Source organism: Argentina silus (genome assembly GCF_951799395.1).
Source record: "Argentina silus genome assembly, chromosome: Y".
Classification (NCBI taxonomy): Eukaryota; Metazoa; Chordata; class Actinopteri; order Argentiniformes; family Argentinidae; genus Argentina; species Argentina silus.
Genome location: NC_139654.1, coordinates 51,180,160 through 51,205,159, shown reverse-complemented (window position 1 = coordinate 51,205,159; position 25,000 = coordinate 51,180,160). Strand labels below are relative to the sequence as shown.

Below are 25,000 nucleotides of genomic sequence, written 5' to 3'. Positions count from 1 at the left end.
GCGACACCTGTATGACACGCTGTAGATTGAAAACCCATCTCTTCAAGCTACATCTTAACAGTCCCTCCTAAAGACCGCTTCACCCTCACTACCCCCCCCCCCCCCCCCCTATACTAACCCTAACCCTGAGACCTCTTCTCCCCTGCTACCCCCCCTGTACAAGTTCTCTCCTGCTAATGAAATATATTTAAAAAAAATAAAATGTGCCTACTGGCATTACGACTGCCAATGGCCCCTGGTGTGAGCATTGATTACTTTGTCTTATGATGACTGTTGGATAGATGATTCACTTACCTAAACAAATGTATTGTTGTACATCGCTTTGGATAAAGGCGTCTGCTAAATGCCATAAATGTAAAATGTAAATGTAAACCCCATAACACCCTTGGACTATAACGTCTTGAGAGAAAGGACATCTGTCTGGAGAAAGAGGGAGGGAGGGAGAAAGACAGGCAGATTCAGAAGTCCAAATAAAAGTGAAAGTTGTGTTGCAGCGAGGAAGCGGCCAGTCCACCATATCGCATTTGCCAGTCTCTCTAGTGCTCTCTCACTTCCTCCTGCTGACAGGTGCACAGGCAGGCTCTGTCACACCGTCTGCAGAGATAAGATAGATAGACAGACAATCTAAAAACACAGTTGTACCTCTCCATAGGACATAGTGGGTGGGGGGGGCATTACATTTACATTTATGGCATTTAGCAGACGCCTTTATCCAAAGCGATTTCCAACAAATACATTTGTTTAAGTAAGTGAATCATCTATCTGTCAGACATCTTAAGATAAAGTAATCAATGATCGGACCAGGGGCCATAGGCAGTCACAATGCTAGAAGAAGGAGCAGTCATCTGTCTTTAGAATCTTCAGCACACACAGACAGACAGACACACACACACACACACACACACACACACACACACACAGAGACAGACAGACAGACAGACAGACAGACAGACACACAGACACACAGACAGATACAGACAGACACACACACACAGAGACATACAGACAGACAGAGACACACACACACACACACACATTTAACCACTCTCGGTCCACAGGTCGTAGTCGGGGAGCTATCATATCTCAGTACTACAACCGGACCATGCAGCTGCGCAGACGCAGACAGAGCAGACCGTCCATACGAGACTTCTCACGCTCTGCCCGCCCCAGTATCTGTGGTTACAGAATGGAGAAGGACACCCTGGAGACCGATGGAGAGGACGGTAAGAGGGGACTCACTCACATATACATGTGTACGTACATAGGCACACACACACACACACACACACACACACACATACGCATGGTGCACACACACACACAGTTTTTTTTTTTTTTTATATATTTATTTTGTATACAATGTAACATTGTGTTTGTGTGTGTGTGTGTGTTGGTTGTAGTGAGCAAGCGTGATCACCTGGTCAACAACCTCCAGAACCTGTCGCTGAGCGACCGCGTGAGGATGCTAAAAGCCATGCCCCTCAGCATAGCAGTGAAGAGTGAACTCAGGTAGTGGCTCCACTCCTCCTTCATCCCTCTCTCTGTCACTCCTCCTTCATCTCTCTCTCTATCACTCCTCTCTTTGTCCCTCTCTCCTCCACCCCCATCTTGCAGAGAACCATGCTCCTCAATGTGTCTCAGTGACTACCACTATACTCCTCTACCATCCCTCTATCCTTCTCTCTCTCACCTCATCTTGTCTCTCCATCCTTTTCGTCTTCTTTTGCCTCTATACTCCAAATGTTTGGATTTGAAGTCAAAGAATTCCTATGAGTGAAAGGGTTAAAGTAGAGATTCTCAGCTTTTATTTGAGGGTATTTGTGTACATATTGGTTTCACCATTGAGACAACACATTGGCAACACATTGTATACATAGTCCCCTATTTGAATTGCACTAACAGTATTGGGACAGATTAATATTATGTCCAAATTAAGCACTCATGGTTAGTATTTGGTTGACAATCCTTTGCATGCAATAACTGCCTGAAGTCTGTGTCCCATTGACCCCACCAGACGCTGGATGTATTCTCTGGTGATGCTCTGCCAGGCCTGTACTGCAGCCATCTTCAGTTGTTTTGCCTACAATCTTATCATCAGGAAATGAAATGCATGTTCAATTGGATTTCTGAAGATTGACTTGGCCAGTCTAGAACTTTCCACTTTTTGGCCCTGAAAAACTTCCTAGTTGCTATGACTATGAGTATGTTTGGGGTCATTGTCTTACTGTATGATGAAGCACCATCTCATGAATATGAAGGCATTTGCTTATACTCGAGCAGACAAGATGTTTCTGTACACTTCAGAATACATTCTGCTGCTGCCGTTAGCAGTTACTTCATCAATTAAGACTAGTTAGCCAGTTCTAGTGGCAGCCATACATGCTCAAACCATAACACACCCTCCTGTGGATCTTGGAAAGTTCCAAACTTTGTGTGGTTTGCACCTCGCAGTGTGGATGGTAGTATCCAGACACTCACGTCTACCTCCTGGAGAGTGGTCCTGACCTGCCGCACAGTTGTTTGGGGGTTATTCTTCTGCACCAAAAGGCAAACACCAAGCCTAGAATCAATACTAGACATCGTCAGCTCTTTACACCTGCACAAATGATGTGACGGAACACACTTGACGAAGAAAAAAACACCTCTTAAGCCAATTGTCCCAATACTTTGGGTGCCCTGACATAGTGGGACTATGTCTAAAAAGTGTTGTGGTTTCTCAATGGTGAAACCAATATGTATACAAATACCATCGAATAAAAGAGAGTTTTGAGAATGAGGATGTTTGGCTGTGTTGAGTCATGAACTAACGACTCCATGACCGCTCTAATGGAGTTAGTAGACTCGCATGATGTTATGTTGTCCTCTTGTTTTTCTCATTTTCTCTCTCTCTCTCTCCAGGCGGTTGGCGTGTAGGAAGGGTGGACGCTCTCTCTCTCCCAGTCAGGTCCCTTGCTACAGCCATCTCAAGAATGACATCATTATTGTGAGTCTCCCTTGACCTTGTAACCTCATTGTACTTCCTGTTGTTATTTTTATATTGTATAAAAACGCCCTGACTGTGCATATTTCTAAATGTCAAAGGTTCCTTATTTGAAATGAGAGTCCCACTCCTTCCGTATTTTGTTTAAATGTACTGATACAGGAGGAAATGTAGAAAGGGAGACAAAGAGGGAGGACATGGTGGAGTAGTCCAAGCGGGGCATGAACCAATCGGTAGACAGTATGCGTGCACTAATAAGCCACGACTTAGCCCTAACCCTAAGTCTAACCCTAACCCTAACCAACGCATAAGATATTTTGAATTTTAAATATTCAATACCTTGGACACAAGTTCCAGACACCATTGTTTGTCACGTGATAGGCCGTTTCTGTTTTAGTTTGTGCTTTGTATTATACACCACACACATTCCTGTCAAAAGTTGTTATCAGGTGTTTAGTGTGTTTTTCTGCTCTAGATGGAGTAATAGCCTTGTTGCTCAAGATGTAATGGGCATGGCAGAGAGTGACTCACTTCCTTGCTTCCAGATTGTGACACACACACACACACACACCACACACCCCTTGTCTTAAGGACTGTTGCAGATCATTTGTATTTGCAATCCTGTAAATCTTTCTGACACTCCAGACAGGCTCAAGCATGTGCGCGCACACGTACACAAACACACACACACACACACACACACACACACACACACACACACACACACACACACCCCTTGTTTTAAGGTCTGTTGCAGATCATTTGTATTTACAATACTGTAAATCTCTCTCTGTTTATCTATCTATCTCCCCTTCTCCACAACATCCCCCCCCTCACCCTCTTCCCTTCCCACCTTCTCCCCCGTCAGGCCCTGCGCCACGGCTGGTACAGCTGGCTTTCCTTCCTGCACTCCCTCCAACTGTGGCAGGTGGCGCTGAAGAGGGTGAGCGGCCGCTTCGGCACGGGTGTGCTCTCCTACTTCCTCTTCCTCAAGACCCTCCTCTTCTTCAACCTCTTCCTCTTCCTGGTGATGGGGCTGTTTCTGGTCCTGCCCCAGGCCGTGCACCCCCCCACGCTCGCCCCCCACCAACACACCAGCTTCTCTGGGCTGGAACTGCTCACCGGAGAGGTAAGGACGGAGCAGAACAGGGTTTTCAAATAGTAAAAATCTGTAATCATGTTCAAACACCTAGCTGCGCTTGATTGAGTTTGCCTGGCAACAGTGGAACCAGTGGAATTGTCCCAGAAGTGCAAACGGCACCCATCTGGCCCTTCAGGCAGACTCAGGCAAACGCTCAATGTAAAGAATCAGGTGAACTTTGTTGGGTTTAACTGTGGAGGGGATTTAATATCTCTCTCTTTCTTTCAGGGTTATTTCTCTGAGTCTGTGATGTACTACGGTTACTACAGTAACTTTACCGTCTATAAGGGCTGTGGCCATTTGAATCAGAACACCACAGGATCCAATGAGACCAACTATGGTAGCGAGGGCTGCCCGCGTCTCTCCTACAACATGCCCCTGGCTTACTTCTTCACCATAGTCATGGCTTTATTCATCACCTGCATCGTCCTTGTCTACAGGTGTGTATGCTTGCGTGTGTGCGTGCGTGCGTGCATGTGTGTGTTGAAACCCCCTCCCTTCCCCCCACACACACACAGGAACCACACGTGGGGCCCATTTTATTGGCCATTTTAGGAACAGTAACAGTTTCCCACGTTGGGCTTGTGTTCCCCTGTAAGAGTACAAAGTGCAGACGACATCCATCGCCATGTGATCAAGCACTTCCACATTCGATCTGACACATCACCATCACGACCACGTCATACACATCCAGTATTAACCGGGGGGGGGGGGGGAATGAATACTTGCCAAATGCGGATAGATTTAGGCATCGGCGGGTAAATCTGGAAATCTTACCAGCCGCTTTGGCGGGTTGCCAACAAAGGTTGACGAACACTAGGCTTCAATTTCCAAAACGAAACTGGCGCCATCCGCAATGATAGTCACCGTTGATTCAACGTTGGCGACCACTCCCGCTGCTCCTGCCTCCTCCAGCCGACTGTAACTGCTGCGCCTCTCACTCACGCTTCTCCTGACTTTCAAACAAACCCGGTGAGCTTTCGTAGTTACAGCCTCGCCTCTGGTTACAACCTAAAAGAAAGCAGTCAAATCCAACTACACACGACAGCACGAGATAGCGACTTACACGCGACCGCGTGAGATACAAAACATGTAAGGTGACTTATGACTTATTGTCTTATGGTGACTGTTGGATAGATTCACTTACTTAAACACATGTATTTATTGTACGTCGCTTTGGATAAAGGCGTCTGCTAAATGCCATAAATGTAAAATGTAAGGGAAAATATTGAACGGTATTTTGACAGGGATAGGCGTGAAACTTAAAGCCTACAGGAGGTTCGTACTGTGCAGGGAGTCATTTTCAGTGCATCAAAAGCTCAAGCTAGTGCAATTTGCCTTAATACTGGTTTAAAAAAATGTGGTTGGTAAAAAATGTGGCTGGTGAATTTTCTCATCCACCAGACACCATGTCTGGTAGACCAAAAAGTAAATATACCATTATGCCGTGGTATTAACCCTGTGTATTGTTTGTTCTGTCTCCCCCAGCATGTCCAAGTCGTTTGGGCAGAGTTTCCGTATAGACAAGTCACATGGCATCCTGGCCATGAAGGTGTTCTGCTCCTGGGACTTTAAAGTCATCAAGAAGTCCTCCGCCAAACTCATGTCAGAGAACATCTGCACTCAGCTCAAGGTATGTATGCTTACACACACACACACACACACACACACACACACACACACACACACACACACACAAAGAAACTAGGGGGTAAATAGTGCAAAGAGGGCCCATCTTTAATGGTCCATCTTACAAAAGGAGCACATACTGAAAACAGGCTTCCCAAAAATGATGAAACCATGAAGACGCTTCAACTCTTAAATGATGTAGAACATGCGGCCCACTGTCCAGTCTCCACCCCCATCCTCTTCTAGAGCCAAGCTGATGAGCTCAACGCTGAGCAGAGCCACCTCTGCTTTGTCTGGCAGGAGGACAGACGCCCTCTGACTCTGGGAGTATGATGTTCAGGGTTTGTTTCCTTCGTGTCCTGCTCCCCCAGAGTCCCCCAGGAACAACAAATGAAACTTTGTCTGACAGTGTCTGAGCCTGACCCCACACACACACACACACACACACACACACACACACACACACACAAAGAAACATCTCATTCCCATTATGACTAAGAGGAATGTGATGACCTCTCTGTGTTTGTAGGAGTTGTTGGCGGAGGTGAACCTTAAGCAGGTTCAGAAGTCAGTGTGCCAGAGGATGTGGAGGCTGACTATCCACGGGCTAGCCTGGGCTATCTGTGTGGGCAGCACCATCGCCTGTATGCTCGCTATCTACTACTTCTCTGAGTACATGCACAAGGTTAGTGTGCATGAGTATGTGTGTAAGCTTTAGGACATACCGAAAGCTTTAGGAGTAAATGTCTTCATTCCCCTCACACACCATCTCTCTCTCACCCCCACCATCTCTCTCTCTCACCCCCACCATCTCTCTCTCACCCCCACCATCTCTCTCACCCCACCATCTCTCTCACCCCCACCATCTCTCTCACCCCTCATCTCTCTCACCCCCCTTCTATTTCACCCCTCATCTCTCCCATCCCCCATCTCTCTCACCCCCACCATCTCTCTCTCTCACCCCTCATCTCTCTCACCCCCCATCTCTCTCACCCCTCATCTCTCTCACCCCCCATCTCTCTCACACCCTCTCCCTCACACACCCTCTCTCTCACCCCATCTCTCAGGACTTGCAGTACAGGGTACGCTTCATGAACAAGGACCCCCTAGTAAAGGAGGCCAGTCTGTTGGCCGTCCCTGTAGTGGTGTCTCTCATCCACCTGCTGCTGCCTGGCCTCTTCAATGCTGCTGCATGGATGGAGGAGTACGACTCTCCCAGCGTACGCACATATGTCTCCATCTGCAGGTAGGAGGATGGAACTACAGCCACAGAGTTCACAGCTGTGGTTCACACATTTTTTGACGTCTGCGTAGCCCTTTTCAACTTAACCTACCCCCTGCATACCCCCGTTTATTATGTATAATTTAGGTCTATGTCTAATAATATACAAGTGAGCACAGAAATTGATTTGTTGTAATTCCATTATAAGAGCATTTACGTCTGAATTTTTCCGGTCAAAACTGATGACGCCTGATCCTATTTTCATCTTGGATATTGGACTGTATACTGTTCTCAACACACAAGTTATGCTATACTGTGTGAAGTTATATCTAGGTCTCTCTGACTTCTTAAAACTGAAATGAAACAGCCAGGCTTAAAGGTGCAATCTGTAATTCACCCACACAACAACAAAGTGGGCTCTCTGCCACTTTTTTGGTAAACAACTGAGGGATGGGGCCTAGAGAAATGTAACCACTCTCAAATTCACAGACAGAGCTCTGGATGCAACGACTAACCATCCATGAGATCAGAGTTATAGTTTTAACCATGTTTTGAAGCAATACAGTGTTTGTTTACAATTGCATTGTTTACAAACAATGGAGTAAAACAAGCTTATATTTTGGGGTTCTGATGGGGTAAGACAGTTGAGGCATTTATAAGATATATTCTTCAAGAATCAATGGCGATATTTCTAAATGGTGAAACCAATCTGAAAAAAGAAAACATTGAATTAAAGCTGAGAATCTCTACCTTAACCCCATAGTTATTAACTGTTGGAGTAAAAGAAGACAAAATGCTGTCTCTTTCCAAGACTTATGGAGGGCACTATATGCATTTCAGGAACCTCATGTTGAAAGTGAGTGTGCTCGGAATGCTGTGCTTCCATTGGCTGGGAAGGATCGCTGCTTACCCTATGGACCTGAATCTGAAAGTGAGTGGAACACGTCTGCTCTGTACAGACCTGGTTTGAACAGTATTTGAACATACTCTGAAGTCTGGAGTGAAAGATGGGCAGAGCTTGCCCTTTTAGAACGATATTAAATTTATTTTACTGTTAAAATGAATAAAACAAACAAAATACTTAGGTCCTCCGACGAGGCGGGGGGGATGGTGGCTGGGCACATTTTTAAGTAAAATAATATATATGCACACACACGCACACACACACAGACACACACCTACCTATCTTCCGCCATCTCTTCAGGCTACATCTTGACTGTCCCTCCTGAAGACCTCTTGATCCCCACTACCCCTCTGTACAAAAGTAATCCTTCCTTCTTCTAGCATTGTGACTGCCAATGGCCCCTGGTCTGAGCATAGATTTGTTTTTCTTATGATGACTGATGTATAGATAATTCACTTACTTTAGACAAATGTACTTGTTGTAAGTCGCTTTGGATAAAGGCGTCTGCTAAATGTCTAAAATGTAAATGTAAAAGGGTCTAATTATGATTTTCTTTTCATGTCCTCCAATTAGGGGAGGGTTGGTTGAAATGATACAAGCAATGCTATCAGATAGAACGTCAATTCTACTTTCTAATTTCAAAACTGATCTATCCCAAAAAAATAGTAAAAAAAAATACCACATTCTAACAATTGATTGACAGGTTGATTGCATGGCAATTAAAGCATGATGTGTGTGTGTGTGTGTTTGGCGGTGTCAGTGCTGGGAGAGCTTCGTAGGCCAGGAGCTCTATCGCTTCCTTCTGATGGACTTCATCTTCACAATACTGGACACCTTCTTTGGAGAGTTCCTCTGGAGGTGGGTGGGTTCACTCTCTCTCTCTCTCTTTCTCTTTCTCTTTCTCTCTCTCTCATCCCCAATTGTTTCTTTCTCTCCCTCACTCTATCACACTCTTCCCATCTCTTTTCTTTCACTCCTAAACTTTCTCTGTAGAAATGATGCTGTCCTCTTGGTGGTGGGGGATAGAAGTAGCAGAGGAAAAACGACTCAAGAATCTATCTGGGCCTTACTAATACTGTATTTCTTTCTTTCTTTCTTTCTTTCTTTCTTTCTTTCTTTCTTTCTTTCCCTCTCTTATTCTCTCCCTCACTCTCTCTCATTCACCCCACCCCTCTCTTTCTCTCTCTCTCTCTGCAGGTTGTTTTCTCAGAAGGTTCTGAAGAGGAAGAGGAAGCCTGTATTTGATATAGCCCGGAACGTTCTGGAACTCATCTATGGACAGACCCTAGCCTGGTACAAACAAACAACACTGCTATCTGAGTTCTCTGATACAAGCCCTGTAGGGGAGGGTGGTGGAGGTAGGATTCGGAGGATGGCTCATTGTAATACATGGAATGGAATGAGGAATGATATCATTGCATGTGTTTGATCTCATTCCATTCCATGCCACCAGCCTCCCTTGATGCCCTGTGGTCTATGATAAGGTCTCTCTGTCTCAGATTGCAATACTTTACTGTAAGGTTTACTAACTAATATAAAGGGTTAATTATTAGTTTATACATTTGTCATTGAGTTATTACTGTTAATAACTGGTTCCAAACTTTATATATAAACAATATCTAGAAGCTAGTCTGTCAGAAAACTGACAAAAACGTAAGTATTGATCTATGGAATATGGGCGTAAACAAACAGGCATGACCGTTTCATCGTGTCTAATTGGCTAAATGGACGAGACGCATAGTGTGGTCTGTCAAACGTTTTTTGTTTTTTGCTTTTGTAAAAAAACTAAAAAGTCAACTCGATTAGTACTATGGTTTGTGCACTTGCCAGCACAGTGCTGCATACTGGAACCACGGTCTTGGAAGGTTATTAACCCAACTGATGAGTTAGCTGGGAACATATCTGACCATAGTCCTATTGATGAATCCTTTTAACAGACCCTTGTTGTGCTGCGACACCACATGTACACCATACATCAATGTTGCTGTATATTCACATTATATTACCAGTAAGATCTGTTTAGTGAAAATGATGCTGTTCTATTAGTTAAACAACACATATGATAAACAAACACACAAATAATAATCAACAGTGATCACTAATTATTGATAAATATTGCTTCTATGTGTAGTAAATACAGAGTGTTGTGTAACCTATGTGGTGGGGGTGTGAGTTGGTAATGTTATGATTAGTGCATGTAACCTAACCCCCCCCCCCCCCACACACACACACACACACACACACACACACCACACCACACAAACACACACACAGTACCTTACTGCTGCTGGCCCTTGATTATCAAATATTGTGTAAAATCTCAAAAGGGGAAAGGATTAAAAAAAAAAAAAAAATCCATTTAATTCCATTCCATTAAAAAGAGTAATGTGACCATTACAGTGCATAACCTATATCAATCAAATGCGATCCTGAAAAGTCTATTCTTCTGAAAACAGTCCACTATAAGGTCGATTACTGTACTTCTCTGAAGAGGGCTGTTTGAGAGAATCAAACCACATGTCCGTGCTGAGCAGCCTATGTTGTTTGAAGTACAGTAGCCCAACAAATCTATTGTAGCAGGAGTCAAATAAATGTTGAATAACGTATTACTAATGTGTGATTGTGTTGTACAGGTTGGGGGTGCTGTTCAGCCCTCTGCTACCTGGTGTTCAGATCCTCAAGCTGCTCCTCCTCTTCTACATAAAGAAGGTATGGCTCTCCGGTCCTCTGGACTGTGTATATGCATCACCCACAGACTGACAATACTCTAACCACTGTTCTTCCTCTACACTGAGCCTACGATTGCAGTTGTTTTGGTTCATACTGAATTTGTACTGTTTTCTACCGTACCTTGACCATATATGTATATTAACCATACCTTGAGCATACTGTTTTCTGAACTTACCTTGACCACGCTGTCAACCGTACCCGACCGTACTTTGTGTCCTTGCTCGCTCACCTTGACCATAAAACGTTCTGACCGTACCTTGATCACGCTGTTTTCTGACCATACCTTGACCACTTTGTGACAATGTGTTGACCTCCTCAGGCCAGTCTGATGCTGAACTGCCAGGCTCCCAGGAAGCCCTACAGGGCGAGTCAGATGACCACCATCTTCATCACCCTGCTCTGCTTCCCCTCCTTCGTGGGCACTGCTGTGTGTGTCACCTATACCATGTGGAGGTGTGTATAAACACACACACATACTGTACACATACACTTGGCAGATAGACGTCCATTAATAAATACACACACACACACACACACACACACACACACTCAAATGCATTAATTCAAATTCACTGCTCTCTTCCCCTATACTCATCCCTTTCTTCCCACTCATCCCTCTCCCCTCTCTTTCTCTTTCCTTGACCCTCTTTCTCTATTGTCTCTCCTCTCTCTGTCTCTCTCTCTCTCCCCCCCTCCCCATCCCTTCCCCCACCCCTCAGTATCCGTCCGTCAGTGTCATGCGGGCCATTTCGTAACCTAAGCACCATGTTCCAGTCTGGTAAGATCTGGGTGGAGGAGCTGGAGAGAATCAACCCTAACCTGGGATGGCTGGTCTGGGCATACACCTACCTGGTGGAGAACCCTCTCTTCCTCTTCCTCGCTGCCGCCATCTTCCTGTGAGTCCCCTGCCCCCCCCCCCCCAAACACACACACACACACACACACACACGTACACACACATACACACCTATCTGGTGGAGAACCCTGTAGAAGGTATTGCATATGTCTAATCATTTATGAATTATTTGTTTAAAATCAATCGGTAATTATGAAGGAGGGGCACCACTAAAGATTTGGTTGGGGGGGGCGATAGTATCTTCACCAATGGTATATCCACTACAACCCCCTTTTCCTCACTGCTGCCATCTTGTGTGCCGTCTCTCTCTCTGTCAGGATGGTCATCTACTTCCACACCCAGGTGGTGGATGGTCAGAGGAAGATCATCAGTCTGCTGCAGGAGCAGATAGAAAACGTACGTTTCTCCCTCCCCTTCTATACAAACAAGCAGATGTGAAAGCCTTGGGGCTGGGGACCACTCTTAACTTCACTTACACCCATCTGGATGCAAGGACCAGCAGCAAACTAACTCTTTTTAACATATTTGTTCATGAAGATGTTGTGTGTGTGTGTGTATATTCTGCAGGAGGGGGAGGATAAGAAGTTCCTGATCACTCGTCTGCAGGCCATCCATGAGCAGAAACGCCCCTTTTCCCCCCGCAGACTGACCAGTCAGGTGAGCTGTGTGTGTGTGTTTGTGTGCGCGCGCTCGCTTCCTCACAATCATCTTTCTTTATATTTCAAATCCTAAATTGCTCTCTTTCCAGGACTCTGCCTGTTAGGAGTTCAACTGCACCTGCAGAACAAGAGTCTCTACTATCTCTGTGAAAGTGTGGAGGGCACAATAATATATATGGATGTTGGAATGAAAACTGGATATACCTGGGCATTTTTAAGGAATATCAAAACTGGAACACTTAGGAAAATACCACATACTTTACATTTGTCTATACATCTTACTTTACTGTCATGTTTTTGGGAACTTAACGTTATTGTGACTGACTGGGTTCGACGAACCTTGGTCTCCTGCTGACCACAAAACTGTGTTAGCAACCTGAGCTGAAGTTTCGAAGCTTGTGGGGCTAACGGGCCAACGGAACCACCTGTTTCATTATGATGGACATACCCACTTTTTTGTCCAGCTCAGAGGTTTAAGTCAGGGATGTATTTCCTAATGGTTGGACTGGACTGGATACTCAGTGAATAAGAAGGATGGAAGACAGCGGAAGAAAGAATACTGGATTAAGGAGTGTGTGTGGGATTATAGAACTGGATATGGTTTTGAAAAGCCGTTTTTTTTAAATATATTTTTTATCTGTTTTGGTGTTGAGCACATTTTATAACTGTGTCTCAAGCATTAAACTGTCAGTACATACAGGTTTACACCTTTGAAAATTAGGCCTAGTACTCTTTTTAATTGTAATATAGGATAAGTTTTAATACTTAAAATGTTTCTTACTGTACAACCTGGTCTTCCATGAACTCACCAATAACACTTTTATTCAAACTGTGAACAAAGCGCTTTATAGATATTCTCATAGTAAAATCATTTGGTATGATTTTGTTGTGAGTTTTATTTCTATTTTTATATGAAATAGTGGTGTTTCTATCAGCTGGTGATGTCCAGTCTCATCTCTCTTCTCATCTCTCTACCTTTTAGTTATGGTAGATCTGATTGGTTAAAGATTTCCAGGACATGCTCTGGACACCAACTACTGGAACACTATTTAATTTCTCTCTTTTTGTTTTGTTTTTAGAATTTTTATAAAGTATGGTACTTGTTTTTAACATTATTGTAATTAAATTATGTTTTATTATGTCTGGGAATATTGTCATGTTATTGGTTGATGGTGCACACTCATAATGTTCTATCCTTCTTTGGTGCAATCAAACATGGGAACAGACATTTTTTTACCATAATTATTCTGTATCATAAGATTTGTTACAGACATGCAGTCAAAACCATAATCATAACATATTTACAATGAATCACGTTTCTGTGTGAATAGCACCCATAAATATGATATATTGGTAACACTTTACTAGAGTATACTGTGTTCATAGCATAGTAGACTTGTTCTAAGCATGTATGACAACATTATAGTGTATTATAGTCGCAAAATGATCGGAAGCTATTATAAGCCATTTTACATCAGTTGAAAACAAAATTTCATGTAGGCAGACATAGCATATTCAGGGCTATACAGATTAATCTATTTCTCTAACAAATTTATAAACCGCTGTTAATTAAAATACCCAATTACTTCTCCACACATTCTGAAGGCAGCACTTGTTTTGATGTTGGCGCTCTCGCTTTCAAATGTTTCATAAATCTCTGACCTCCTAATTTCTAGGTGGAATATAGGTGTAAAACACACAGGAATACATTTTCTCAAATCCACATCCGATTAATGGGTAGATAAATCAATTTATGAGAAAAAGATAATAAACATGTTTTTTTATGAACTGACATCCCTAAACATAAGCATGACTACAATGCCTTCTAGAAAGTGTTACCAATATATTTAATAAAATAAATAGACTCCAAAATAGCTTGAGTTAAAATAATATGTTTTGTACCTAATACATGAATACAAATAGTTGTTTTCTTTGTATAAAATAATTTGCTACGCAACACAGCACTCTAGTACCATCTATATCACTGACAAGAAAGGTTGAAGCAGCACCACAAAGATGACTGATGCAATTAAAACGCAGACCAAAAATGTCTGGCAATTCAGTACAATCAGCACATTTATGTGCACATTATACAGTATCTATTAATATATTAGACTATATGTTTCTATAGACTTTGATACGTTCCAAAAGTCCTTTGTCTTCTTTACTAATGATAACTACTAGTATAGACATGTTTTAAGTTGAGCATCATAAAAATGGATTCCATGTACTTATGTGTCATTTCTAGATTGGGGGAGGATATCGCAGAGGTGTTTATGTCCCTGTTTGCATACCGTAGATTTTGCTGATGAGTAGTCAAGACAACATCTTTGAGTTGTTCTCCATCCCAAGGCCAATTCAGTCTGTCTGACCCAGTATAGGTTGCCTCTGTTTGGTAGTTCTGTTTGGCTCAGGTGATTTATGGTTCAGAAACTGTTGTATTTGCTTGAGTTAAGTTCTGTTGCTTAAATTCAAACTCAGCAGTCTGTGTTCCTTTGAGTTGCACTGAGATGTGTCCAGTTCAGTTCATCGCAGTTGATTTGAAATATAATCTCAACAGGAAGTCCCTTGTGGTTCAAATCTCATGACTACGTCACCTACATGACTACTATGAACTCTACGTCGCATTCACTCCAGTTTAGTTGCGTTGCTGTGAGTTGTGTTCAGCAGCGTTCAGCAGCGTTCAGCAGCGTTCCTCAGCGTTGCTCAGGTCCCATCGTTGAGCATCCCCAGCAGCCGTCCCGGGTCCATGCCCTGCTGTCTGGCCATCTTCTGCACATCAAAGCCCATGTGGGTCAGGAACTGGATCACGCTCATTTCCTGTCCGCTCAACTGGTCTCTGATGGTGGGACAGGTGGGATTACAGTGGGGCCAGGGGCAGCTGTCAATCAAGTGGAAAGGACAGCCCTTGGGCGGAGACTTGGGATGGTTGTCGCTATGGCTGCTGTTGCTGCCGTAGGAGTTGTTGTCATGGAGGCTGCGGTCCCAGCAGTGGAGGGCTCGGGGGAGGGAGATGCCTTTCACCTGGATGTCCATCCAGTAACTAGAGAGAGAGAGAGAGAGAGAAAGAGGGAGGAGAAGAGTGTGAGGCAGATATAAGGGCTGCAGGGGAGGCTGGACAGGCTGTTTGTAATGCATGGAATGGAATTAGGAACGGACGTGTTTGATTCCATTCTGATACCATTCCTTATTCCATTCCATGCATTACAATGAGCTCGTCCTCCCATTTCTACCTCCACCAGCCTACCCTTTTCGTTCAAGTGTGCACCCATTCACTCCCTGTCATTGGTTTAAAAGTAAAGAACTGGGGTAAGAAATGTGGTGGCACTTGAAATCCCTCTAGATGTCACGCTAAACCATTACCTGATTAAGTGACTTCAGAGTCTGGTGAGGTTCTTTGATTTGACATGATGCGCTGTGCCCTACAGTGGTTGGTACCTTGTAACTTTTTGAATTTAACAAACCATGATGTATGTTTGTCTTAAGAACCAACCAAGGAGCAAGGAACGAGAGGAGTCGCGCAAATGCAAATACAAAGTCTGAGAACCAATCAGAGCCTGCTCAGAAGCCGACTCGAATATGAATATGAATCTGCTAAAATGGCTGATGAATACACTCGCATACAGACCAGGGGAGGCATGGGATGGGGTATGGGGCAATGAGGAATGGGATCAGTTTGATACCATTCCTTATTCCATTCCATGCATTACAATGAGCCCGTTCTCCGATTTCTACCTCCACCAGCCTCCCCTGATACAGACAGCTCTAACATCATTGTATGATTTGAATTCAACGTTTGTGAAAATGCGGTGACATGGCATGGGCAAACATTGACAAAGTCATTAGCAGCTGTAGATCACTCACCTCCTAGTGATGACCTCATGTGACAGGCAGGCTGGAGCGAACATGGCCCTGTCAATCAAAACACTATCAGTCAATGTGGAAAGTCCATCAAGGAGAGTTAATGGAAAAGTCAGAATGATCAGCATGCAGAGAGGAGTATTTGTGTGTAATCTGCTATGGCTTGCATTAGTAGCTGTATGATTGTGTGTGTGTGTATGTGTGTGTGTGTGTGTGTGTGTGTGTGTGCGTGTGCGTGTGCGTGTGTGTGCGCATGTCTATGGCTGTTTTACTGTCTGTGTGGGTGTGTCTCTGTGTGCATGTGTGTGTTCATGTCTGTGTGCATGTCTGGCTGTTTTACTGTGTCTGTGTCTGTCTGTGACTGTTTGTGTCTGTGTGCGTGTGTGTGTGCATGTGTGTGTGCATGTCTGGCTATTTTACTGTGTGTGTGTGTGTGTGTGTGTGTGTGTGTGTGTGTGTCTGTGACTGTCTGTAACTGTCTGTGTCTGTGTGTGTGTGTGTGTGTGTGTGTGTGTGTGTGTTCTCTTACGGGACATCTTTGAGCGTGCTCCTCAGTTCAAGGCCAAGGTTCTGGATGTATCTCCACTGGCCCTCATGGACTGGCTGTCCCGTCAGATGGATGTTGTCTACTGTCAACTGGGCCTCATCAAACAACCACTGGACTACAAATACTGGACCTGGAACACACACACACACACACACACACACACACACACACACACACTCTGTAAAAACAGCCGTACACATACACTCTAAAAACAACACATACACCCACACCCACACACACACACACACACACACACACACACACACACTTACTCTGCAGTGTGGGGTAGACTTTATAGCCAAAGAAGCAGTTCCACTCCTCTCCCATGTGAGCCTGTCTGCAGCGTCCTGGGACCACCCCTCGCCAGTAGCTACACACACACACACACACACACACACACACACACACACACCACACACACCACACACACCACACACACACACAGGGACAGGAAACTATGATGTTACAGTCAGTGATGGAGTGGTAATAAAAAGGTGTCTGAACCCTACATGCCAGTGATGAACAGCATCACCGCAACTCATTGTTTAGGTGCTAGTAGCAGTCACAGTGCTAAAAAAAGAGAAACAAAACATTTTTTATTTTTGCTTTTTGTTTATTAGGCAAACCGTAGGTACACCATAGAGTTACAAAGAGTAGGTAAGCTCCTGCTAACTTTCCCTATTCTTGTGTGACATTTGTGACTGTATAGTCAACTAGAGTGGGAGGTGGGAAGGCATCAGCCAATTGGATCAACACATAGTCTTCTTCTTCAATAGGTTTATCTATAGATTGTCAATGGCTTCCAGGTGCATGACGCCATCTACTGGTGCTAATAAACAACTGACCTGAGACAGAGAAGCTAGGTTGATAATACATGAGCGAATACTCCAGCACAGCAGGTGGCATTGAATCACCAACATTTGATTTACCCCCTTTCAAAATCACAGAAGATGACTACATTGCGCTCCCCATAATAATCAAAATCAAAATCAAAAACTCACCAACACAACTCACCTTATGCCTCTCTTAATAGCCTCGGTAGGTGCACAGCTGATTGTGTCCAGACAGTCGGTGGAGCGGTACTGCTTGTTATCCAAGAACCAGCCAGAGTCCACCAGACCCCGGACCTGAACCTCCGTGTGGCCCTGCGCCTCCAGCTGCTCCGCCACACGGTCCACGTTCAGCAGGACCCCGGTACCACCTGCACTGTGGGAGTGGGAGGAGAGAGAAACAAGTTGAATACATACTGTATGAGAGTATCCATATACACGTAATGTGCGTTGCTAGATAATGATGTAAACGATGGCACTTTTTAGGAATGGACGTTGCTATGTGTACAGTGTCTCCATAAGAAGTGGGAAGAGGAAGCATTTTGTCTTCTTTTAGCTCTATACTCCAACAGTTTGTATTTGAAATCAAACAATTACTATGAGGTTAGCATAGAGATTATCAACTTGAATGCAATGTTTTCTTTTTTCAGATTAGGGTTAGGGTTAGGGTTTCACCATTTAGAAATTACAACCCTTTTTATACGTAGTCCCCCAAGTATTGGAAAATTGTCTTGACAGGTGTTTCTGTTAGTCAAGTGTGTTCTGTCACATCATTTGTGCAGGCATAAGACAGCTGTCAATGTCTAGTATTGATTCTAGGCTTTGCATTTGCCTTTGGAGTCTACTATTGGTGTCTGTCAACATGAGGACTAAAGAGGTGTCAATGAAACTCAAGGGAGACAATCAGAAACGTAGTCAAAACCTTAGAAAAAATCAACAGTTCGTAACATCATTCAAAAGAAAGAAAGCTCTGGTGGGCTCAGTAATTGCAAATGAGCTGGTAGGCCAAGGTAGACTTCTACAGTGGATGACCGAAGAATGCTCACCATAATTAAGAAATACCCAAAGCAACTATCCCACAGATCTGGAACACGGTCTTGTGGACATTTTAGATGGTCTTGTGTACCAGAGTGATTGCAAGAGGAAAATGTGGAGAAAAAAAGGATCTGCCCATGATTTACAGCATACCACCTCATCTGTGAAACATGGTGGAGGGGGTGTTATGGTTTGGGCATGTACACTCACTGAGCACTTTATTAGGAACACTATACTAATACTGGGTAGGGCCCTTTGCTCTCAAAACAGCCTCAATTCTTCATGGCATTGATTCCACAAGATGTTGGAAACATTCCTTTGAGATTATGATTGCATCATGCAATTCCCGCAGATTTTTCAGGTGCACTTTCAAGCTGTGAATCTCCCGTTCTACCACATCCCAAAGGTGTTTTATTGGATTCAGATCCCATGACTGGGAAGGCCACTGAAGAACACTGAACTCATTGTCATGTTCATGAAACCAGTTTGAGACGACTTTTGCTTTGCGACATGGTGCATTATCATGCTGGAAGTAGCTATTAGAAGATGGGTAAGTTGTGGCCATTAAGGGATGCACATGGTCAGAAACAATACTCAAATAGGCTGTGGCGTTCAAGCAATGATTGATTGGTATTAACGGACCCAAAGTGAGGCAAGAAAACATTCCCCCAACCATTACACCAGCTCCACCATGAGAAGGTGTACAGGTGTTCCTAATAAAGTGGTCCGTGAGTATATAGCTGCCACACAAACTGTTAACTGATGATGTACCTGCTGACAGCAGCAGCAGAATGTATTCTGAAGTGTACAGAAACATCTTGTCTACTTGAGTGCAAGCAAATGCCTTCAAATTCATTGGATGGCGCTTCATCATACAGTAAGACAATGACCCAAACATACTGCCAGGTCAATCTTCAGATTTGAATCCAATTGAATATGCATTTCATATCCTGATGATAAGATTCTAGGCAAAAGGACCTCAAAACAAACAACTGAAGATGGTTGCAGTACAGGCCGAGCAGAGCATCACCAGAGAAGATACCCAGCATTTGGTGGGGTCAATGGGTCACAGACTTCAGGCAGTTATTGCATGGGATTGTCGACCAAATACTAAACATGAGTACTTTATTTGGACATTATATGATTTAATCCAATACTTTTGGAGCCCCAAAAAGGGGGAGTATGTTGAAAATGTTGTATTTTCTAAATGAGAATCTCTACTTTAACTCAAATCCAAACTGTTGGAGTATAGAGCTAAAAGAAGACAAAATGCTTCCTCTTTCCAATACTTATGGAGGGCACTGTATGTAATATATCATGGGCCGAGTGGGAATTCCAAACCACCCGTTGTATAATATATAGCATATCAGTACATTTTCTACCTCATAAAATGCACATGAATGCCATATATCAAACACACACACACACACACACACACACACACACACACACACACAGTGAACTGACCTGCTCCCTGCCAGCAGCAGGACCTTAGCATTGTCCAGGCCTTTGGACAGAAGATCATTCACCACCTCCTTAATGATCAGAGACCCCATGAATGCATAGTCGCCTACACCTGCACACACACACACACACACGCACACACACAAAAAGACAGCAAGAAGGTTATACAAACCATAAACACGTGTCACAATGAAGAAAGGCAGTTGATGCACCTTTCCAGTTGATGTCTTGATTAAGTGGTTGTTCTGTGCTCACTTACCTTGGTCTGCCTTAGTTGTAGCGCCACTCCATACATCACTGGAACAGTAGGGGATGAACCTGTGAGAGGGAGACACTTTCACTTTTAGGAAAACACACCCACACCCACACCCACACCCACACCCACACCCACATCCACATCCACACCCACACCCACACCCACACACACACCCACACACACACCCACACACACACACACACACACACACACACACACACACACACACACACACACACACACACTGACACAGACACACAATCAAATCCACCACACACACACACACACACACACACACACACACTCATCAGGGAGGGAAGTTAGAGAGGAGAGAAGTTGAGGAGAATAACAGGAGGGGTAAACAAGAGCGGACGGAGAGGAGGGATTAAGAAGAGGGAGAAGAGAGAGGGAGGACTAGAAAGAGGAAAGAGATAGAGGGGTTCTTACACCATGTTGGCATTCCACCAGTGGGGGTTTTCCTCTGGCTGAGGAGACAGAATCCCTGTACCTGGAGAGAGGAGGGGGGGGGGGGGGAGACAAGTTCAAGCTTTGTTTATTTGTCATTACATTGAATCCAAGTACACAATGCAACAAAACATCTTGGGCAGTGCAGCTCAACACACAACATCAACAACAGCAACACTAGAATGTAACAGAGAGACAGAGAGAGGGGGTGAAAGACAGAGAGACAAAGCCGTTTCCCATCATACTGCATATGTCGACTTACACTGTACATAAAGGCAAACTAATTCGAACAGCAGACATAGACATCATCACTTTCATACCATTCATTCGGGCACAGTCATGTTATTACTAGCCTTCAGAAGGATGACGTCACCAGTCGTAAGGAGAAGGCTCCACCTCAGGCTCAATGTATCAGTGTGTTTTTTGGGGTTCTTAAGACTCAATAAGTCTGTGTTTTTTCTGGCCCTGGTCAGAAGAGCAATAACAAGCTATTACGCATGTGTGTTCAATGAAACCTCTGTGGGTTTCACACTGCCCATGGTGGTGCGCTACACACACACGCATGCACACACACACATACACACACACACACACACACAACTTCAGTAGGGCGGAGACAGACACACACAGCGAGTTCTAATGATTAATGCAAATGCTGCTAAAAAGGAAACACAAACATTTATTTGACTTTTGATCTGTGGCTTTTTCCTCTAAACCCTAGGCTCCGGCCCTAACACTGTGCGGACTGGGAAAAGGAAGGTGAAGTAAGCTGTTGGATTTATATGCATTCATCAAGTGTTATGAATTTAAAGAATTATAAGCTGTAGACATGTATTGAGAAGCATGTTTCTAAAGCCAAAATAAAGGTTCAGTAAAAACGTGAAAAAAAAAAAAAAAAAAAACGTATTTAAATAAAAGTTATTATATAGTGTTACCAACCAACTAAATATTATGCAAACAAAGATGTAGTAAGCCAAGTAATAGCATAATGACAACATGATAATATGTAGGAGGTAACAGAATTAACATGATTTGACTACATATACCAGACTGCCCTGTTTAATCCTTTAACAATGGACAACAGAGGATTAAATGGTGTTCTCTGCATTTGTGGAGATCTTAGAGGTTAACTAGAAAAATAAGTTCCAGAAGAAACTTTGTGGGCTTGTAAAGGCTTATTTTGGAAGTAGAAAAAAGTTTAAAGATGGATTTTGGATGATAGATAGATAGATTTTCTAGGTAGTTGAAAGAAAATGAGATCGTCTGATTATGGTAGTGGATAAAGTTAAAGATGATTTGGTTGGTTGGAAGGATGGATGAATGGTTGGTTGGTCTGTTGGTTTGTTGGATGGATGAATTGATAGATGATAGATAGATTAATAGATGAGAAAAGGTTAGATGGATCGATAGATAGATACTGTATATAGATCGACGATGAAGTTAGATAGATGTGGGAAAGATAGATAGATGAGAGAAGGATAGATGAGAGGTATTATGGTAGCGGATAAAGTTAAGGGTGGTTTGGTTGGTCGGTTGGATAGATGGATGGATGGATGGATAGTTGGTTGCTTGGTTGCTTGGAGGTATAAATAGGTCAATAATTAAGAGGTAAATCAGTATGGGTTATACTGAGTGAAGCAATAGTGACTGTTGAAAGGATGATGGCTAGGTAGTTGAAAGGTTGAAAGGTAAGATAGATATACGGTTGGAAAGAGAAACGGTTAGAAGGTTAGAGAGATAGTATGTCAAAAGGTCATCATTGTTTTTCGACACATACTGCAACCCCGTCCACACTGTAGTTTAGGCAAAGTGGCGTCACGCTAGAATGACGACACCTGATGTAAGACAATGAGAAGGTCATAGATTTAAGGTTAGATATATAAAGATAAATAGATAGATAGATAGATAGATAGATAGATAGATAGATAGATAGATAGATAGATAGATAGATGAGAGGTATTATGGTAGCGGATAAACTTAAAGATGGTTTGGTTGGTCGGTTAGATAGATGGATGGATGAATGGATGGAAGGATTGGTGGGTTGGTTTGTTGGTTGGTTGGATGGATGAATTGATAGATAATAGATCGATCGATAGATGACAGAAGGTTAGATAGTTCGACAGATACAGTAGATACTGTAGATAGATAGACAGATGAAGTTACATAGATGAGGGAAAGATAGATAGATGATAGATAGATAGATAGATAGATAGATAGATAGATAGATAGATAGATAGATAGATAGATAGATAGATAGATAGATAGGATAGGATGAGTCTGGGGTAGTTCAGTGGAGTGGGTAAAGGGTTGGTTGGTTGAGTGGTTGAGAGTGGTAGAGTTGGTTGATTTAGTGGTTGAGAGTGGTTTCAGTGGGGTAGAACTGGTAGCCAAGAGAGTGCATTGTTGTTTTTATTCATGAGTTCTGGAAGTTAAATAGATGATATAGATGGTTTGATTGGTGGGTTGGATGGATTGATGAATGGTTGGTTGGTTTGTTCCTTGGTTGGATGGATGGATTAATTGATATATGGTAGATATTGAGATGGATAGATCTATAGATAGATAGATGAGAAAAGGTTAGATGAAAGGTTAGATATTTGAGAGGCTAGATGGATGAGAGAAAGTTAGATATAGATAGATAGACAAATGAGAGAAAGTTCGATTGATGGATAAAAGATAGATAACTGACAGAAGGTTATATAGATGAGAGAAGGTTAGATAGATAGATCGATAGATATATAGATATAGATAGATAGATAGATAGATAGATAAAAAGATCAATATGACGAATCTGGGGTAGTTAGTAGAGTAGGTAGAGAGTCGGTTGGTTGAGTGGTTGAAAATGGTATGGTTGGTTGGTTGAGAGTGGTTTCAGTGGGATAGAACTGGTAGCCAAGAGAGTGCATTGTTGTGTCATCATTCTAAGAATGTGTTCTGCAGGTCTCCTGTTTTTTTTATTCATAGTTTCATAGCAGTTGCAGTAACAATGGGGCTCTCAGAATGTTGGCCTGAATCAACATTCCACCATGTTAAAAGATAGGAGTTTTTGAGTTACAAAAAGCAAACTCAAGTTAGACCTTTCTTCAGTTTGGTGTGAATAGCTTAAAAGCTGTAGAAGGACTAGCATGCTGAAAAATCCAAAGAATTGGAGCAGAAGAACTACATAATAAGTTTCAAAAGGAATTTTGTGAGTTTGCAAAGTCTTATTTTGGTAGTAGAACAAGTTTAAAGATGGGTTGGATGATAGATAGATGTAGATTTGCTGGATAGTTGAAAGAAAGTCAGATAGTCTTATAATGATAGCAGATAAAGTTAGAGATGGATGAATGGATGAATTAATTGATAGATAGATAGATAGATAGATAGATAGATAGATAGATAGATAGATGAGAGAAGGTCAGATAGATACAGTGCTCTATTGAGCTCTATACTCCAACAGTTTGGATTTGAAATCAAACAATTATTATGGGGTCAAAATAGAGATTTTCAGCTTTAATTCAAAGTTGTTGTTTTTTAGATTGGGTTTACCATTTAGAAAGTACATTTTTCAAATATACTCCCCCTATTTCAGGGCCCTAAAAGTATTAAATCATATAATGTCCAAATAAAGTACTCATGTTTAGTATTTGGTCGACAATCCTTTGCATGCAATAACTGCCTGAAGTCTGCGGCCCATTGACCCCACCAGATGCTGCGTAACTTCTCTGGTGATGCTCTGCCAGGGCTGTACAGCAGCCATCTTCAGTTGTTGTTTGTTTTTGCTGAAGCAGGCCCACTAAGTATATGCTGCTTCCCAATCATCCACCCTTTTGCTTAAGTACCCACTTGTACATTCCCCAACATGGATTGGTGTAAGAGCCCATGGTTAGACCAATCCAATGTGTAAGTGCATACTCTTTTTTTGCTAAAGGGCAAGATGGCGATATGTTTTGATTTGGATACTTCGTAGAAAATCCCAGAACTTGAGTCAAGACTGCAGAAAACATTGGGATACTTCCATAGTAACCCGTTGAAAGAAGCCTGAAGTCATGCATTACAAACAGATGTTTATTAAACAGTTTTTTGTACTGTAATAGGTTTTCATTCCGGTATGAATGTCGTGCTTGATATATTTACGTGTGATCTTCGCCAATTAACTACATCACACTTAAAAGTTACTTCAAGCTTGCTAGCTAACAATGCTACCAGTTTATCGTAATGGCTGTTAGCATGTTAGGTTATATTTTCTGCATACGTGGCTGCAAGTTTGCAGACACTGTACTATGATTTCATTTAAACATATTCTTAGCAACACCCAAAACAACACAGCAGGCTAATGATGAAACAACATTAGTGTCAGGTTTAAGAGAACAGTGAGGTTAAATTTGGGCTATTTTTACTGGGTGTCAATGGCAGGAACATGCAGCTTTCCCCAAAGTGAG

The 25,000-nt window shown here is 42.9% G+C and overlaps 2 protein-coding genes across 2 annotated transcripts in view; one reads left to right on the top strand and one right to left on the bottom strand.

Annotated features, from left to right (window-relative positions):
- tmc6b (transmembrane channel-like 6b) overlaps nucleotides 1–13,262 on the top strand; it is a 23,208-nt gene extending 9,946 nt beyond the window's left edge. The window contains exons 6-22 of the mRNA XM_083696987.1: nucleotides 1,059–1,223; nucleotides 1,401–1,509; nucleotides 2,899–2,983; nucleotides 3,849–4,109; nucleotides 4,350–4,561; nucleotides 5,610–5,754; nucleotides 6,280–6,435; nucleotides 6,818–6,996; nucleotides 7,813–7,903; nucleotides 8,637–8,734; nucleotides 9,074–9,169; nucleotides 10,510–10,585; nucleotides 10,926–11,059; nucleotides 11,326–11,502; nucleotides 11,780–11,858; nucleotides 12,030–12,119; nucleotides 12,211–13,262. Coding sequence (XP_083553113.1) covers nucleotides 1,059–1,223; nucleotides 1,401–1,509; nucleotides 2,899–2,983; nucleotides 3,849–4,109; nucleotides 4,350–4,561; nucleotides 5,610–5,754; nucleotides 6,280–6,435; nucleotides 6,818–6,996; nucleotides 7,813–7,903; nucleotides 8,637–8,734; nucleotides 9,074–9,169; nucleotides 10,510–10,585; nucleotides 10,926–11,059; nucleotides 11,326–11,502; nucleotides 11,780–11,858; nucleotides 12,030–12,119; nucleotides 12,211–12,225 — 2,168 coding nt within the window. The 3' untranslated portion in view covers nucleotides 12,226–13,262. The remainder of the gene's footprint in view (nucleotides 1–1,058; nucleotides 1,224–1,400; nucleotides 1,510–2,898; nucleotides 2,984–3,848; nucleotides 4,110–4,349; nucleotides 4,562–5,609; nucleotides 5,755–6,279; nucleotides 6,436–6,817; nucleotides 6,997–7,812; nucleotides 7,904–8,636; nucleotides 8,735–9,073; nucleotides 9,170–10,509; nucleotides 10,586–10,925; nucleotides 11,060–11,325; nucleotides 11,503–11,779; nucleotides 11,859–12,029; nucleotides 12,120–12,210) is intronic.
- Nucleotides 13,263–14,827: 1,565 nt separating this feature from the next.
- Nucleotides 14,828–25,000, bottom strand: part of notum1b (notum, palmitoleoyl-protein carboxylesterase b) — a gene marked incomplete at its 3' end in the record, with an annotated part of 14,598 nt that continues 4,425 nt past the window's right edge. Inside the window, exons 4-11 of the mRNA XM_083697166.1 lie at nucleotides 20,562–20,622; nucleotides 20,118–20,176; nucleotides 19,862–19,964; nucleotides 17,544–17,735; nucleotides 16,802–16,899; nucleotides 16,512–16,659; nucleotides 15,986–16,033; nucleotides 14,828–15,164 (exon numbers count right to left, since the gene is read on the bottom strand). Of these exons, the coding sequence (XP_083553292.1) occupies nucleotides 14,828–15,164; nucleotides 15,986–16,033; nucleotides 16,512–16,659; nucleotides 16,802–16,899; nucleotides 17,544–17,735; nucleotides 19,862–19,964; nucleotides 20,118–20,176; nucleotides 20,562–20,622 (1,046 nt within the window). The remainder of the gene's footprint in view (nucleotides 15,165–15,985; nucleotides 16,034–16,511; nucleotides 16,660–16,801; nucleotides 16,900–17,543; nucleotides 17,736–19,861; nucleotides 19,965–20,117; nucleotides 20,177–20,561; nucleotides 20,623–25,000) is intronic.